The sequence below is a fragment of the Sus scrofa genome, chromosome 1, assembly GCF_054392235.1.
Source record: "Sus scrofa isolate SSC_HxYL_T2T_F1_AM1 chromosome 1, Sscrofa_HxYL_maternal_Yorkshire_Landrace_v2.0, whole genome shotgun sequence".
Lineage (NCBI taxonomy): Eukaryota > Metazoa > Chordata > Mammalia > Artiodactyla > Suidae > Sus > Sus scrofa.
Window position 1 is genome coordinate 75,652,840 of NC_139383.1, and position 15,987 is coordinate 75,668,826.

General features: G+C 39.4%; 1 protein-coding gene across 8 annotated transcripts in view; it reads right to left on the minus strand.

Annotated features, from left to right (window-relative positions):
* Positions 1-15,987, minus strand: part of PPIL6 (peptidylprolyl isomerase like 6) — a 45,051-nt gene that overhangs the window by 14,185 nt on the left and 14,879 nt on the right. For 5 of the 8 annotated variants that reach the window (XM_013992739.3, XM_084970656.1, XM_084970618.1 and 2 more), the window contains 3 exons: positions 14,639-14,701; positions 14,385-14,532; positions 8,897-8,953 (listed from right to left, as the gene is read on the minus strand). In XM_013992739.3, the coding sequence (XP_013848193.1) occupies positions 8,897-8,953; positions 14,385-14,532; positions 14,639-14,701 (268 nt within the window). The remainder of the gene's footprint in view (positions 1-8,896; positions 8,954-14,384; positions 14,533-14,638; positions 14,702-15,987) is intronic. The other 3 variants (XM_021101239.2, XM_021101116.2, XR_014811896.1) reach the window with 2 other exon arrangements.

Here is a 15,987-nt window from a genome sequence, read left to right on the forward strand (position 1 = left end):
AACTTTACCCCCAGGGCTTCCTGGCACATTACCTGGCACATGTGTGGCCTTAAATATTGATGATGAAAAGAAATTAATTTGTTTATTTTTAGTAGTCTTTAAATCAGTTTTAACCTCAAACCTTACATGGGTTTACCAAGTTTTGTGGAAAATGATTTTTTGCAGTGTAAGGTTAACAAATAAAAAGAATTATACAGGGAGATCCCATCATGGCTCAGCAGTTAACAAATCTGACTAGCATCCAGGAGGATGCAGGTTCGATCCCTGGCCTTGCTCAGTGGGTTACGGACCTGGCATTGGCTGTGAGCTGTGGTGTAGGTTGCAGACGCGGCTCAGATCCCACGTTGCTGTGGTTCTGGCATGGGCCAGAGGCTACAGCTCTGATTCGACCCCTACCCTGGGAACCTCCATACGCTGCTGGTGTGGCCCTAAAAGACAAAAAAAAAAAAAAAAGTTGTTACAAGATAATGGCTATAATTCCCTGTGCTTTATAGTATACCTTGTTGTTCATCTATTTAATACACAGTGGTTTGTGTCTTTTAATCCTATACCCCTACCTTGCCCTTTTCCCACACTCCTCCTGCCCCCCGTGTAACTACTAGTTTGTTTTCTCTATCTGTGAATCTGTCTCTGTTTTGCTATATACATTCATTTGTGTAATCTTTTAGATTTCACAAGTAAGTGATAGTGTACAGTATTTGTCTTGCTCTGACTTATTTCACTAAACATAATATTCTCTAGATCCGTCCACATTGCTGCAAATGACATTATTTCATTCTTTTTCGTGGCAGAGTAATATTCCTGTGTGTGTGTGTGTGTGTGTGTGTGTGTGTGTGTGTGTGTGTGTGTGTACACACCACATCTTCTTTATCCATTCATCTGTTTATGGACACTTAGACTCCTTCCGTATTTTGGCTATTGTAAATAGTTGCTGCTGTGAACACTGGGGTGCATGTATCTTTTTGAATTAGTGTTTCTGTTTTTTCTGGATATATGTCCAGAAATGGAATTCCTGTGCTATACAGCAGGACCTCATGGCTTATCCATTCTGAATGTCATAGGTTGCATTTACTAACCCCAAAGTCCCAGTCCATCCCACTCCTTACCCCGCCCCTTGGCAACCACAAGTCTGCTCTCCATGTCTGTAAGTCTGTTTCTGTTCTGTAGATAGGTTCATCTGTGCCATATTTTTTTTCTTTTTAGGGCTGCACCCGTGGCATATGGAAGTTCCTGGGGTAAGGATGGAATTGGAGCTGCAGCTGCCCGCCTATACTAGAGCCACAACAACACAGGATCTCAGATGTGTCTGGGACCTATGCCACAGATCTCAGCAACACTGGATCCTTAACCCACTAAGCGAGGCTGGGGATCAAACCCACATCTTCGTGGATACTGGTTGGGTTCTTAACCCACTGGGCAACAATGGGAACTCCTGTGCCATATTTTAGATTCCACATATAAATGATATCATATGATATTTGTCTTTCCCTTTCTGACTTATTTCACTTAGTCTAGTAGCATACATGTTGCTGCAAATGGCATTATTTTGTTCTTTTTTATGGCTGAGTAGTATTTCATGTGTGTATGTGCCACATCTTCATTCATTCATCTGTCGATGGACATTTAGGTTGTTTCCACATCTTGGCTATTGTGAATAGTGCTGTGATGAACTTATGGGTGCATGTGTGAAAGTTTTGTTTGTTTTTTTTTCCAATGAAAGTTTGTTTTTTGTTTTTTTTTTCATGAAAGTTTTGTCTGGATATATGCCCAGGAGTGGGACTGCTGCATCATATGGTAGTTCTATATTTAGTTTTCTAAGGAACTTCCATCCTGTTTTCCATAGTGATTGTACCAATTTACATTGCCACCAACAGTGTAGGAGGGTTCCCTTTTCTCCACACCTTTTCCAGCATTTGTTACTTGTAGACATTAATGATAGCCATTCTGACCGGTATACTTTTGATTTGCATTTCTCTAATGGTTAGTGATATTGAGCACTTTTTCATGTGCCTGTTGGTCATCCTTATATCTTATTTGGAGAAATGTCTATTTAGGTCTTCTGCCCATTTTTCAATTGCATTGTTTGTTTTTTTGCTGTTGAGTTGTATGAGTTTGTATATTTTGGAGATTAAGCCCTTGTTGGTTGCATTGTTTGCAACTATTTTCTCTCATTCTATAGATTGTGTTTTCATTTTTTTATGGTTTCCTTTGCCATGCAAAAGCTTTTAAGTTTAATTAGGTCCCATTTGTTTATTTTTGCTTTATTTCTTTTCTCTACCTATGAAACAAGATACAAGATCCAAAGCAATCAACAAATTTAATGCAATCCCTATCAATATACCTAGGACATTTTTCACAGAACTAGAACAAATAATCCTAAGATTCACACGGATCCACAAAAGACTCCAAATTGCCAAAGCAATCTTGAGAAAAAAGGACAAGGCTGGAGATACCACCCTCCCAGACATCAAACCACACTACAAAACCATAGTATTCAAAGCAGTGTGGTACTGGCACAAAAAAGAGACACACAGATCAACAGAACAGAATAAAGAGCCCAGAAATAAGCCCATGCACTTATGGTGAGTTACTCTACGACAAAGGAGACAAGAATATACAATGGAGAAAAGACAGCCTCTTCAACATGTGGTGTGGGAAAACTGAACAGCTACATGTAAAACAATGAGATTAGAACATTCCCTCACACCATATATAAAAATAGACTCAAAATGGGTTAAAGATCTAAATTTAAGACCTGAAACCATAAAGCTCCTAGAAGAGAAAATAGGCAGAATGGTCTTTGAAACATTTATTTTAAAACATGTTGATTGTGTATGTGACATTAAAAATAGCCAACTGTTCATCAATACTTAAATAGATAAATTTTTAGGGCATATTCATAACATTAAACAGTAGTGAAAATGAGAGTATTCGAGCTGTAGACAACATGGATGAATCTCTTAGGCAGTGATGAACGAAAGAAACAAGATACAAAGAATGCCTGCCACATGAGTCCATTTATACAAAGTCTCAAAACAGGCAAAACTTAACTGTCTTGTCTAGGGATTCATATTGGGTGGTAAAACTATCAAGAAAATCAAGAAAAAAGTCAGGTTAGAGGTTACCTCTAAGAGGGAGATGGAGTTATCATTGAAGATGGACAGATAGAGTACTTCAGGCTTGCTGGCAGTTTTTCCTTCTTGACAAGAATGTTAATATGGGTGGTTGCTTTATAATGATTTTTAAATGTACATATACAGTTTCTATATATAACCTAAATATCACAGTTAAAAATATAAATACCCCTTAAATAGCTACCCAGACCATCTTATCTTCAGTTCTTGTTTCTTCTAAAAAATACTTTTGTATAACTTTTAGTTGTATTATTGAATATTGACAGTGCATTAGGCTCTCTGCTTTTTATTAATGTCCACTTTTATTTAAAGGCAAGGAGGAATTCCTGTCATGGTGCAGTAGAAACGAATCCGACTAGGAACCATGAGGTTACGGGTTTGATCCCTGGTCTCGCTCAGTGGGTTAAAGATCCTGCATTGCTGTGGGTGTGGTATAGGCCAGCAGCTGTAGCTCTGATTCGACCCCTAGCCTGGGAACCTCCATATACTGCGTGTGGGGCCCTAAAAAAGCAGAAAAATAAAATAAAAACTAAAGACAAGCAGATCTAGGAGTTCCCTGGTGGTGCCCCAGGTTAAGGATTCAGCATTGTCACTTCAGTGGCTTGGGTCACTGCTACGGCATGGGTTCAACCCCTGGCCTGGGAACTTCCACATGCTGCAGCCTTGGCCAAAAAAATAAAGACTAGGAATTAGACAAATGGATTTTAAGTGCTGTATCTGTGAATTAGGACACATGCTAATATTAAGAAATTGGTCTATTTGATGTAATAAGAATAATGTAGTATCTTAAAAATATATTCCTTTTAAGAGACTGTATTTTTCTTGTTACATACATCCTGTATGTCTTCGCTTTTCATATAAATAATCTTTTCTTTAGTCAGCCTAAACCATGTAGTCACCAATCCTTTGAGGGTGGGAAGATTTAGAGATGTTATACAAGGATTAGAGATACTATACAAGGAGAAAAAAGGGATGATATTCAGCTTCTAACAGGATTTGGGAAGACAAAAAAAGTCGTGATTAAAAAAGCAAAGGAAAATAGGAGTTCCCATTGTGGTGCAGCAGTAACAAACTCTACTAGTATCCATGAGGACGTGAATTTGATCCCTGGCCTCTCTCAGTACATTAAGGATCTGGTGTTGCCATGAGTGTGGTGTAGGTCACAGACGTGGCTTGGATCCTGTGTTGCTGTGGCTGTAGCATAGGCCAGCAGCTGCAACTCTGATTCAACCCCTAGACTGGGAACCTCCACATGCCACAGGTGCAGCCTTAAAAAGATGAAAAAAAAAAAAAAAAGGGAAAACAGACCTTAAGTTTAGAAAAAAAAATTAATCAATTTATAAAACAATCAGCTAATTATATATATAATTTATTTCATTCTTTTAAATTCACTTGTGTTAAGCTTAATAAAAATGATTTTTGTGGTTATAACTGTTATTATTAAAGATATAATAATTATTAAAGATAAGCTCTGAGTTTTAATTCTACATCTTGTGGAAATACAACCCAATGAGAGAAATGTGTAGGAAGGTCTGGCTTTTGATGTATTAACATTCCACGTGGGTAGGTGTGAAAGGAGGGTGCAAACCCAGGCTAGAGAGCTAGCCCTGTGCTTTCTTTCAGCCACTCATCTTTCCTTCTGGAGTGTCTCTCCTTTTTACTTAACTGGTTACTAAATTCCTAATTCTGCACTGACAGACAAACTGAGAAATCAGAGCTTCCCTAAATCCGCTGGGCTCCCTTGGCACCAGAGAAGCCAGGCCTTCAGCTGGAGACTAAAACCCCCAAAGGAACTAAGGATGGGAGCATGGGGGTGGGGTCGTGGTAGGCGGAGGTACTGGGATGTCCAGAGGAGATGAGCCTATTAGACAGAAGGCCCAAGTTGTGCTGGGGACTGTGCCTCCAAGCAGCAAGACTATGGGTGATCTGATTATGGCCATGGGGTGGAGACCTATGGTGGGCTCTCATCAGGAATTAAGGATGCCTCTCAAATTTCTCCCATGCTAGAGTTTGCCAGTTCCACTGCATGATGCAGTTCAACACATTTCTCTGTTCTCCATCCTGTCAGTTCTGCTCCAGTACTTGCATTAAAGATGCAGATTGTTTCCCCTTGATTGATAGATCTGGGAGGGAACGACCTGAGCACGATGAATCTCACCCTTGCTTTAATGTGTAGTTCCCTCCAGCAGGTGAATGTCAGAATCTGCCCTCAACAGAGCCGAGCCAGCCACTGGGAACACACAGACAAGACCAGCCACCTCATTCACCATGTATGCACCGCATCCACCCACCTCTGAAGTTACAGCCTCCCTCCGATTGCAGAAAACATTCCTTGCACCACTTCAAGATCATTCACAAGCTGCAGCTCTTCCCATGCCACCTCCACAGACATCAAGGAGTTTTCAGGGTAAAGTGCTGTATTTATCGTATTGCTCATCTATTTCTTGACCACATAATATATGTAAAACTATGTTACTGTTTTTATTAAGTTATTGTCTTATTTTTTGAATGTGTCACTGAAGAAGGTTTTTTTTTTAACCTCGTTTTTGCCATAAGTTGTGTGGTTTGGATTGTGTGATTTTACATAGCACAGAGCTCTTTTAAGAACACATTATAGCAGAACTGGTTGTATTTCTTGCAAATTGGCAGCTGGGTCCAGAATCATCAGACTCACATTCTTCCCTTTGGTAGTATGTTCTCTCAACCGAAGGTGCCTACTGTCTCATTTCTGTGAAGGTAGTGGATACCCAGGCAGTTAATGCCTCCATCCATCATTTCATTAAGGGCAGCAAAATGGCGATATTCAATTAATCCTTTTCATTATTAATTGGAATACTTTATAAGGAAATGTCTCCCCTTATCTATGATTTTGGACACTTCCTATAGGAAAGGCAAGATGAATGCTTGATTCTTTCCCTCTATTTATTAGTTTTCAAGATAATAAATTCATTTCCTATCATCCCCCCAAAAGGTAAGCAAGTAGGCTTTATTTTATAATATCATTATGAACTCATGAATTTAAAATATTTGTTGGGTTTCAATCTATTGCAATTACTATTCAAATTACTCCATCTTTGGCCAGTGAGGGACTCTTCACTTTGGTTCCTGAGACCTTTGACATGACCCCAGTAAATCTTTAATAGCACCCTTGGCTCTCTGATGATAGCATGACTGAACATGAGGTTCCAGGCTCATTTTGTCATTTCCTGTCTCAGAACTGGAGTCTGCCATTTGTTCCAAAGGCCCTGGTTTCTTTAAGCAAGAAATTATTTTTGAAAACAACAATCTATTCCTGGGAGTATATGTAGTGGGCTCGTCACTGCTTGTAGACAAATCCCGAGGGCAGAACTATAGATATAGATACAGAGATATGATACTTCTTGAGTGTTAAGTCCTATTTCCAATTCAAATTCAGGACTATGGAATACTTTACTTATTAACCTCTATCCTATTTCATCTGTTATCTCCTCTTTCCACATTGAAGATTCTAATTCTCAAGGATGCAGGAAGATAAAATTAGAATATCTCACAATTACTTTTTTTCCTACATTATATATACAACACTCTCAGAATATTAATACCATCACCAGTAAAAATTACTGAGAACAGTTCAGAATTTTCTATATATTATCCCCATTTCTTTCAATTTTTTAAAAATTGTTAGACTAAGCATACCATCATTATATGTCATACTCTCACTCTTTGATCCTCATCGCATTTCAGTTCTTTAAGTAACTGCATGATTAATGCTCACTGCCGGTTCTTCTGTCAGGGTCCCTCTGTAATTCGTTTGTGTGAAACGCATTCTACAGTCACTGATTCCTCAGCAAGGACTCGCGGCAAGACTGTTCCCTCAAGTTTTCTGTGTTGATATCTCTGTGTGCCCTTTATCAACTTCAGTTTGACTGGATATAAGATCCCCAGCTCACATTTCATTTCCTTGAACATCATAAATACCTTACTCTATTTTCTTCTGGCATAAGAGTATGATGATAATGTACTTTTCTTTCCCTCGTAAATCACTTGCTGTTTTTGCCTACCTGCCCAAAGGATTTTTTTTTCTTTTTCTTTAATTTCTAATAACGTTTGTAAAATATGTCTAGTGTTGCTGTTATGGTTTAGTATTGTCAGGTAGCTGTGTGCTGTTTCAGTACCTAGTTTCAAGTTTTTAGGCAACTGTTTTTTTACACGAGGTATAAACATGCAATAAAATGTATATATCTGGAGTTCCCATCATAGCTCAGTGGTTAACGAATCTGACTGGGAACCATGAGATTGCGGGTTCAATCCATGGCCTTGCTCAGTGGCTTAAGGATCCGACGTTGCAGTGAGTTGTGGTATAGGTTGCAGGTGCGGCTCGGATCCTGAGTTGCTGTGGCCAGCAACTACAGCTCTGATTGCACCCCAGCCTGGGAACCTCCATATGCCACAGGTGCAGCCCTAGAAAAGACAAAAAGACAAAAAAAAAAAAAAGTACATATCTTAGATGTTCAGTTCAATACATTTTGGCAATTGGGTATAGTTGTGTAACCACTACCCAAGACAAAATATAGGACATCAAATCCTTTTTTATTTTAGTAAAGTCTTTTTTAGTTATAGTTCTTAGTATTTGTTCCATTTCCTTGCATTGATTTAATTCCTTAGGGATACTTATCATTCGTATGCCAGATCTTCTCTTTCTATCTTTAATATTTATCACTTTCTTATAAATCCTTTTTATCTCTTTTTGGTTTTAAAAAAAAATTTCCTCCTCTGCCTTCTACTTTTTTTTTTTTTTTTTGCTTTTTAGGGCCACACCCATGGCATATGGAAGTTCCCACAAGTCTAGGAGTTGAATTGTAGCTACAGCTGCGACCTCCAGCACAGCTCACAGCAATGCCAACTCTTTAACCCACTGAGTGAGGCCAGGGATCGAACCTGCGACCTCATGGATACCAGCTGGGTTTGTTACTGCTGAGCCACAGCAGGAACTCCTGCCTTTTACTTTTTTTTTTTTTTTTTTTTTTTTTTTTGTCTTTTCTAGGGCCGCACCTGTGGCATATGGAGTTTCCCAGGCTAGGGGTCCAATCGGAGCTGTAGCCGCTGGCCACAGTCACAGCCACAGCAACGTGGGATCTGAACTGTGTCTGTGACCTGCACCACAGTTCATGGCAAGGCCAGATCTTTAACCCATTGGGCAAGGCCAGGGATCGAACCCGCCTCCTCGTGGATGCTAGTCAGTTTCGTTAACCACTGAGCCAGGACAGGAACTCCTGGAATTCATGCAGATACCTTGTCACCAAATTTTGTTGTAAATGTTATCCATGGGCTTTTAGTTTTCTTATCCTTTTTTTTTTTTTTTTTTTTTTTTTGTCTGTTTTGATGGTGGGATTTCAAGAAATTCAGAAATGATGCCACCACCACTACCATCTTCCCAGGTCCCCCAACAGCAGTCTTAGTAGGACAATTATCCAGGTACCAAGTATGAGCATGGCAAATTACAACCTTAAAAATATAAATTGCCTTCTACCCCTACAATCTTAATTCTAGGAACTTATGCTAAAGAAATATAATGAGGCAAATGAAAAATTATATGCACAAAGCTGTTCTGAACTGGACTGCAGTGCCTTCCCACCTACCCCATTTTAAACTCCCACCTTTAGTATATGTACTTGTAACGTATTAGCACAAACACTATCTTATTTGGGGTTGTGAAATTGTCCAGTACTGTTAAATTTGAATAATCAATTAAAATATGACGGAAAAAATTTAAAGATACATACCTTCAAATGTTGGTCCATAAATTGACTCTCCATTATCTCCTTTTCCAGCAACTATATCTGAAAAATAGCAATAAATAAACATTAGAATTCTGAGACTCAGAATATAGAATATAGTAATGACAGGAAAAAAATGCTTTAAATTATGATTCTACCTGTAACAATAAGTAGAGTAAGTTACCTAATTATTCAATATCTGTCCCATGAAAAAAAAAATTTTTTTTTTTGGTCTTTTTGCCTTTTCTTGAGCCGCTCCCATGGCATATGTAGGTTCCCAGGCTAGGGGTCTAATCAGAGCTGTAGCCACCGGCCTACGCCAGAGCCACAGCAATGTGGGATCCGAGCTGCATCTGCAATCCATACCACAGCTCACGGCAACACCGGATCCTTAACCCACTGAGCAAGGCCATGGATCGAACCCGAAACCTCATGGTTCCTAGTCAGATTCGTTAACCACTGTGCCACGAAAGGAACTCCCGAAAATATTTCTGTGATTTCACTTGTATTTTGTAAGAACTTTTACATTCACGATCCCATTTTTCCTCCATAACTCTGAAGTAGGTAAAACTTAATGCAAAACCTTTGAAATGATGACATATTAACTTATATAATCGTGGCCATGATTTAAAGAAAGTGTGTTCATGTAAATTCTCTTTACTTCACAAGTTATTCCATAATCCATCTTGCTTTTCAAAAAATGGAAAGATTAAGCTGAGAAGATGATATATGAATAGTAAGTAAGGTATTTTGGACACCAGAATAAAAATAGATGCTCTAAAAAGAGTTACCAGCTTCACATTATGTGCATTATATGCATATTTTGGTGTAGGCAATGATCTGGCTATAAAAATCTTCCATGCACAAGTTATTTTTTTAACCTTTTTAATCTATCTTCCCATTTGCTAAATGGGAAGCAAAGCTAACTCAAGTGAAAATAGAGGTTACTGAGGTCTGTATTCTCCCCATAACCCCTTCCTTAACTTCCTTCAGCTCTCTAGTCTGCCCTCCTTGAAGAGTGTGCAATAAATATCTGTTGAAGGACTGTGCCACTGGAACTCAATATGAGCGCTTAAATAAAAGCGGCTGTGCTGTTTAAAGAAATACGATGCAATAGAAAGCATGTGGAGAGAATATATGCAGCATAGGGCATGCAGCATTTAAATTACACTGTTTATAAAGCTGGCTTAGAAGTTAACTGATAAATTTTAAGGCTCAACCTACTTCACCTGATACCACGCCCCCAAAGGCTCTTCTCAGGCTCTGCTGCCACAGCCAGAGGCTAAATCCAGGATTGGGCAATTGAAGGTCCTCTCTAGCACCAGTTCCTTCAGGTCCTAGAGTTTGCTTTGCTCAAGCAAACTTCCCAGACACTTCCCCTCCCCTGCTAATTTACATAAACACCAGCAATACCCCCTTGCCCTATTTCTCTACCACCTGCCACCATGACTCCTGCCCTTTGCTTCAGCTCTTCCAGGTGAATATTGACACCATTTCAAGCAATATTTAATGTTTTTTTGTGGCCATAATCCACCCCCTCGAATTAAGCTTTGGATATCTAATATTATGGCTACATTTCTGAAAAATTCAGCAAGACAGAATAGTAGTTAAAAGTAAATTTCAAAATCAGATGATTTCAATTTCAATCTTGATGTTGGTTACCTTTTCCAAGACTGTTTCCTCTTCTGTATAGATAGGGATAATAGGAAGTGCCTCCCAGGAAGTTCTGAGGATTAAATGCAGCCATGCTGTAGGGACAGTACATCGTCCCATGTCTGGCAGAGTGTCATGCTCCTTCATTTGCGGCTTTTTTTTTTTTTTTGCTTTTTAGGATTGCACCTGCAGCATATGGAGGTTCCCAGGCTAGGGGTTGAATTGGAGCTGCAGCTGCCGGCCTATGCCCCAGCCATAGCAATACCAGATCTGAGCCACATCTGTGACCTACACCACAGCTCATGGCAACTATGGATCCTTAGCCCACTGAGCAAGGCCAGGGATTGAACCTGCATCTTTGTGGATACTAGTTGGGTTTGTTAACTTCTGAGCCACAACGGGAACTCCTCGTGGCCATTATTATTGTGCAGCTTCACACGCTTATGGAATGCATCCTCTCATTGTCATCTTCACCATCATTCTGATGATCATGATGACAAAGTGTATCAAGAGATCCTTCTAAAGGTAGTAGGCCTTGTGGGAGCCACAGAGATCTTGTCAAAATGGCTTAATGACTTGGTATCTTCTTTAACTTCATGTTTAAAAATGAATAGAATGTATATTTCCTATCTGTTCATTCCTTCCTTCATTCATTTTTTTTAACAAAATATTTTTAAGCATCTACTACATGCTAGGCACTGTTCTCCAACCCAAAGATGCAACTATGGCAAAAAGAGATAGAAATCTCTGCCCTCATGGACTTATAGTCTAATGAAAAGAAACAGATAATAACTAACAAGGAAATGTTAATGGTATGTGATGAAAAGTTCTAGGAAGAAAAATAAAGCTGGGTAAGGGGATAGGAGAGCAGTAGAGAAAAGGGGGTGAGGAGACATATGTGGGAAAGAAGGTGGAAGATTTTCAGTAGGGTAGTCAGGTAAGAGAGAAACTCTTGGCAAAAATCAGAAACAGATCAATGGGTAAAATAAGGGGATACATGGAGGAACAGCTGGGTGTAGATATTTCAGGCAAAAGAAACAACACAAGACCTCAAGGTACGCATGTGCTTGATGTGCTTAAGGGACAGCAAGGCACCCAGAGTGTGAAGCAGAGTGAGCAAGAGGGAGAGGTCAGAAGTTGAGGCGGGGCCGGGGGGCGGGGCGGGGGGGAGACCATGAACGGCCTGTTGGTCCCCAAGGGTAAGCAGTAGTGACTGGAAGCTCCAAGGCACAACATAAAGCCATAGTTAGTTCCTTTACTCTGAAATTCTACCCGCAGCCCTATGAGAATGTGACATGTGAAGAAGAATGCTTCCAGAGCTTGGCACTTTCAACATACCAGGTCACTGAATCCTCGCCATGCTGTGATAGTACATTATCCCCATTTTATGATTCACAAACCAATTCAGAGATGACAGTGTCTTATCCAACATGGTACAACTCCTGTGCTTCAATGTGGATTTGAGTGTAGTAACCAGAATTTGTTTTCCAAGCTGTGCTTAAACATTGCTGCCCCAAGATTTGAAAATATAAACCAAGTCCTATGCGCTTACTATTTGGAAATTTTACTTCAAATAAACAATAATAACATGACCTACTTTTCCCAAATCTTGCTCTGAGGCTCACAGAGGTGAGGGGAGGTCTAGCCAAAAACCAAAACAAAAAAGAATATAGCATCTGGAAGCCCAACACACCAGAGTCAATACTCAAGTATCAGGAGACCCTGATATGGGCCCTCTTGAGGATTGTTTTATACTAACAAAACATGGAAAACAGCCTAAATGTTCACCAATGGGGAGTTCCCTTTGTGGCTCAGTGGGTTATGAACCTGACTAGTAAACATGAGGATGCAGGTTTGATCCCTGGGTTAAGGATCCTACATTGCTGTGGTTGTGGCGTAGGCCGGCAGCTGCAGCTCCAATTCCTAGCCTGGGAACTTTCATATGCTGAAGGTGCGGCCATAAAAAGCAAAAAAAAAATAAGTAAATAAAATAAATGTTCACCAACAGGAAATTAATTGAATTGGCATAGCAATATGATGAAAAATTAGGCAGGCCATAAAAATTTTATGTGTGTATATATATTGACATATGAAGATGAATACTATACATATTAAGTGGAAAAATAGATTAGAAAACAGTATTGGTGGTAGGATTTCATTTTGGAGAAACAGGCAAAAATAGCTAATTTATATATGAAATATGTGGATTAAATCTATTTTTTTCTCCTCATCAGCCCCTGAATGTTCCAGATTGAAAAAAAAAAAAGAAACATTATTAATTTAAGCCTCTGCCTATTTCATCAAGTTCAAGCAAATCTCCTTCCACACTAAACCAATTATTTTGAAATTGTGGCCTGATTGCTCCCTATGGGATATCTCCTAAAAGCCCTCCAAAATTTAATTTAATGCCATTAATCAGGCACCTAATTGGTGTAAAGCCAAAGGACTGACCTGAAAAGAAAGTGAAGATGGAGACCAAAATGCTTTAGATCTTACTTTTCATTTGTAACAATGTAGTAATACCTTTGGTGATAAATAACCTGTTTTTCATGTATTCTGTTTTCAAATTCCCAACTTTGTTGTGTTTCTTTTTTTTTTTTTTTTTTTCCTTAGGGCTGCACCTGTGGCATATGGAAGTTCCCAGGCTAGGGGTCGAATCAGAGCTCCAGCTGCTGGCCTACACCACAGCCACAGCAATGTCAGATCCGAGCCGTGTCTGCAACCTATAGCACAGGTCATGGCAACGCTGGATCCTTAACCTACTGAGGGAGGAGTTCCCGTCGTGGCGCAGTGGTTAACGAATCCGACTAGGAACCATGAGGTTGTGGGTTTGGTCCCTGCCCTTGCTCAGTGGGTTAACGATCTGGCGTTGCCGTGAGCTGTGATGTAGGTTGCAGACGCGGCTCGGATCACGCGTTGCTGTGGCTCTGGCGTAGGCCGGTGGCTACAGCTCCGATTAGACCCCTAGCCTGGGAACCTCCATATGCCGCGGGAGCGGCCCAAGAAATAGCAACAACAACAACAACAAAGACAAAAAGACAAAAAAAAAAAAAACCTAAAAACTTAACCTACTGAGTGAGGTCAGGGATTGAACCCGAAACCTCATGGCTCCTAGTCGGATTCATTTCTGCTGAGCCAGGATGGGAACTCTGCGTTTCTTAAAAGCATTGTATTTTCCTACATACTGTTATTTTTAGATGAGCATTTTAAATTATCTTTTGATTTTAAAAATGTTAGCCTACTTTCTTCTTTTTTTCTTTTTTTCCCTTCTTCTTTTCTTTCTTTTCCCTGGCTGCACCTACAGCATATGGAAGTTCCCAGACTAGGGGTCGAATTGGAGCTGCAGCTGCTGGCCCATGCCCCAGCAACAGCAACACCAGATCTGAGCCACTTCTGCAACCTACACCGCAGCTCACTGCAACTGGGAATCTTTAACCCACTGAGTGTGTCCAGGGATCACTGCAACAGGGAATTTTTAACCGACTGAGTGAGGCCAGGGATCGAGCCTGCATCTTCATGATACTAGTCAGGTTCTTTACCCGCTGAGCCACAACAGGAACTCCAAAAATGTTTTCCTACTTTCTTGTATCACTTGTCAATCTGGAATATTCCTGGTAACATACTTAGATTTGTTTATTTTAATAATTGGGGAATTTTTAAAAAGAGTATGAGTATCTTAATTCATCATTTGGCCATATAAAACATCCTTTAAAATATATATATGTAACATCTAATATGAGACATATTTAATTCTACATAAATATTACAAAGACAGAGAAACAAAAGTTTGGACATTCTGATTTCATGTTGCAATAAGTTGTATTTAAGGTTTTAAACTCACCTCCTCCTTGTACCCAACCATTCCGTACTACTCGATGAAAAATGGAACCTGCATAATGTAGCCTGATGCCACTTTGGGAAAACCCTGCTTTTCCTGTGCACAAGACCTGAAAATTTTTACATGTTTTGGGACACGTATCACAGTATAACTACAAAATAAAGATAAAAGATTTCAGAGATTAAACACTTAACATTTTGACAGAGATTCTCACTCCCCCCAACTTATTAAAAAAACAGCAGTCAAAAACCTCTTACCTCAAAAATCAATCTTCCAACTGGATAAAGATCAATAGAAATGTCCAAAAACACAAAATCATGCTATTAAAATTAGGGAGAAAAAGGTAATGCAGGTCAGTGTTTTGGAAGAAAGTTTTAGATATGACCAAAATATAACAGAGTAATTCTTTCAGTGATAATTAGCAGCACTAATAGTAGATAACATGAAAGCAAAGTTAAAGGAATGACTTAAAGACATTTGTTTCATTTTATTATACCAAATTTTTACAGCTAAATTACATGCTTTTTAAAACCCTTCAGTAGTAAAGCTCTGAATAACATTAACCTAACACATGAGATGGAGAGCACATGGCCTAGATATCCATCTGAAGACTGGGTGTGGAAAGGCTCACTAGTCAGTCCCTCTGGGAAAAGCAGCAGACTGGGAATTCTTTGCTGAGTAATTCTGGGAAAAGATCCCGTGTGAGCCACCTGGATTTCGTTACCTTGTGTTCTAGATTTCCAGAGACTGCACAGATTAGCTAAGCAGAGCCAGGTCACAGCTTTTCTGAGCAGGAAAATAAGGCTACTCTATCCATAGGAGGTACCACACCAGGGCGGCGAAGACAGGTTGCTGTGCTTTTTTTTTTTTTTTTTTTTTTTTTTTTTTTTTAAATATAATAGTTTGCCTCTGCTAATCCCAAACTCCCAATCCTTCCCTTCCCCACTCCTCCATCCTCATTGGCAACCACAAGTCTGTGAGTCTGTCTCTATTTTGTAAATATGTTGATTTGTATTATATTTTAGGTTCCACATATAAGTGATATCATAAGATATATGTCTGTCTCATTCTTACTTATTTCACTTAGTATAATAATCTGTAATTTCATCCATGTTGCTGCAAATGGCATTGTTTCATTCTTTTTATGCTGAATAACATTTCTCTGTGTCTCTGTGTGTGTGTGTGTATGTGTGTGTGTGTGTGTGTGTGTGTGTGTGTGTGTGTGTGTGTGCGTGTGTACACACCACATCTTTATCCATTCATCTGCCCATGGCCACTTAGGTTGCTTCCATGTCTTGGCTATTGTATATAGTGGCACTATGAACAACACTGGGATGTATGTATGATTTTGAATTAGAGCTTTTGTCTTTTCTGGACACATGCCTGGGAGTGTGATTGGTGGATCATATGGTAATTTTATTTTTCTTTTTTTAAGGAACTTCCACATACTGTTTTGTGGTTGTAACAATACATAGTGGTTGTAACAATTTACATTCCCACCAACAGTGTACAAGGGTTCTCTTTTCTCCACATCCTCTCTAGCATTTATTTTTTGTAGACTTTTAAATGATAGCCATTCTGACTGGTGTGAAGTGATACCTCATTG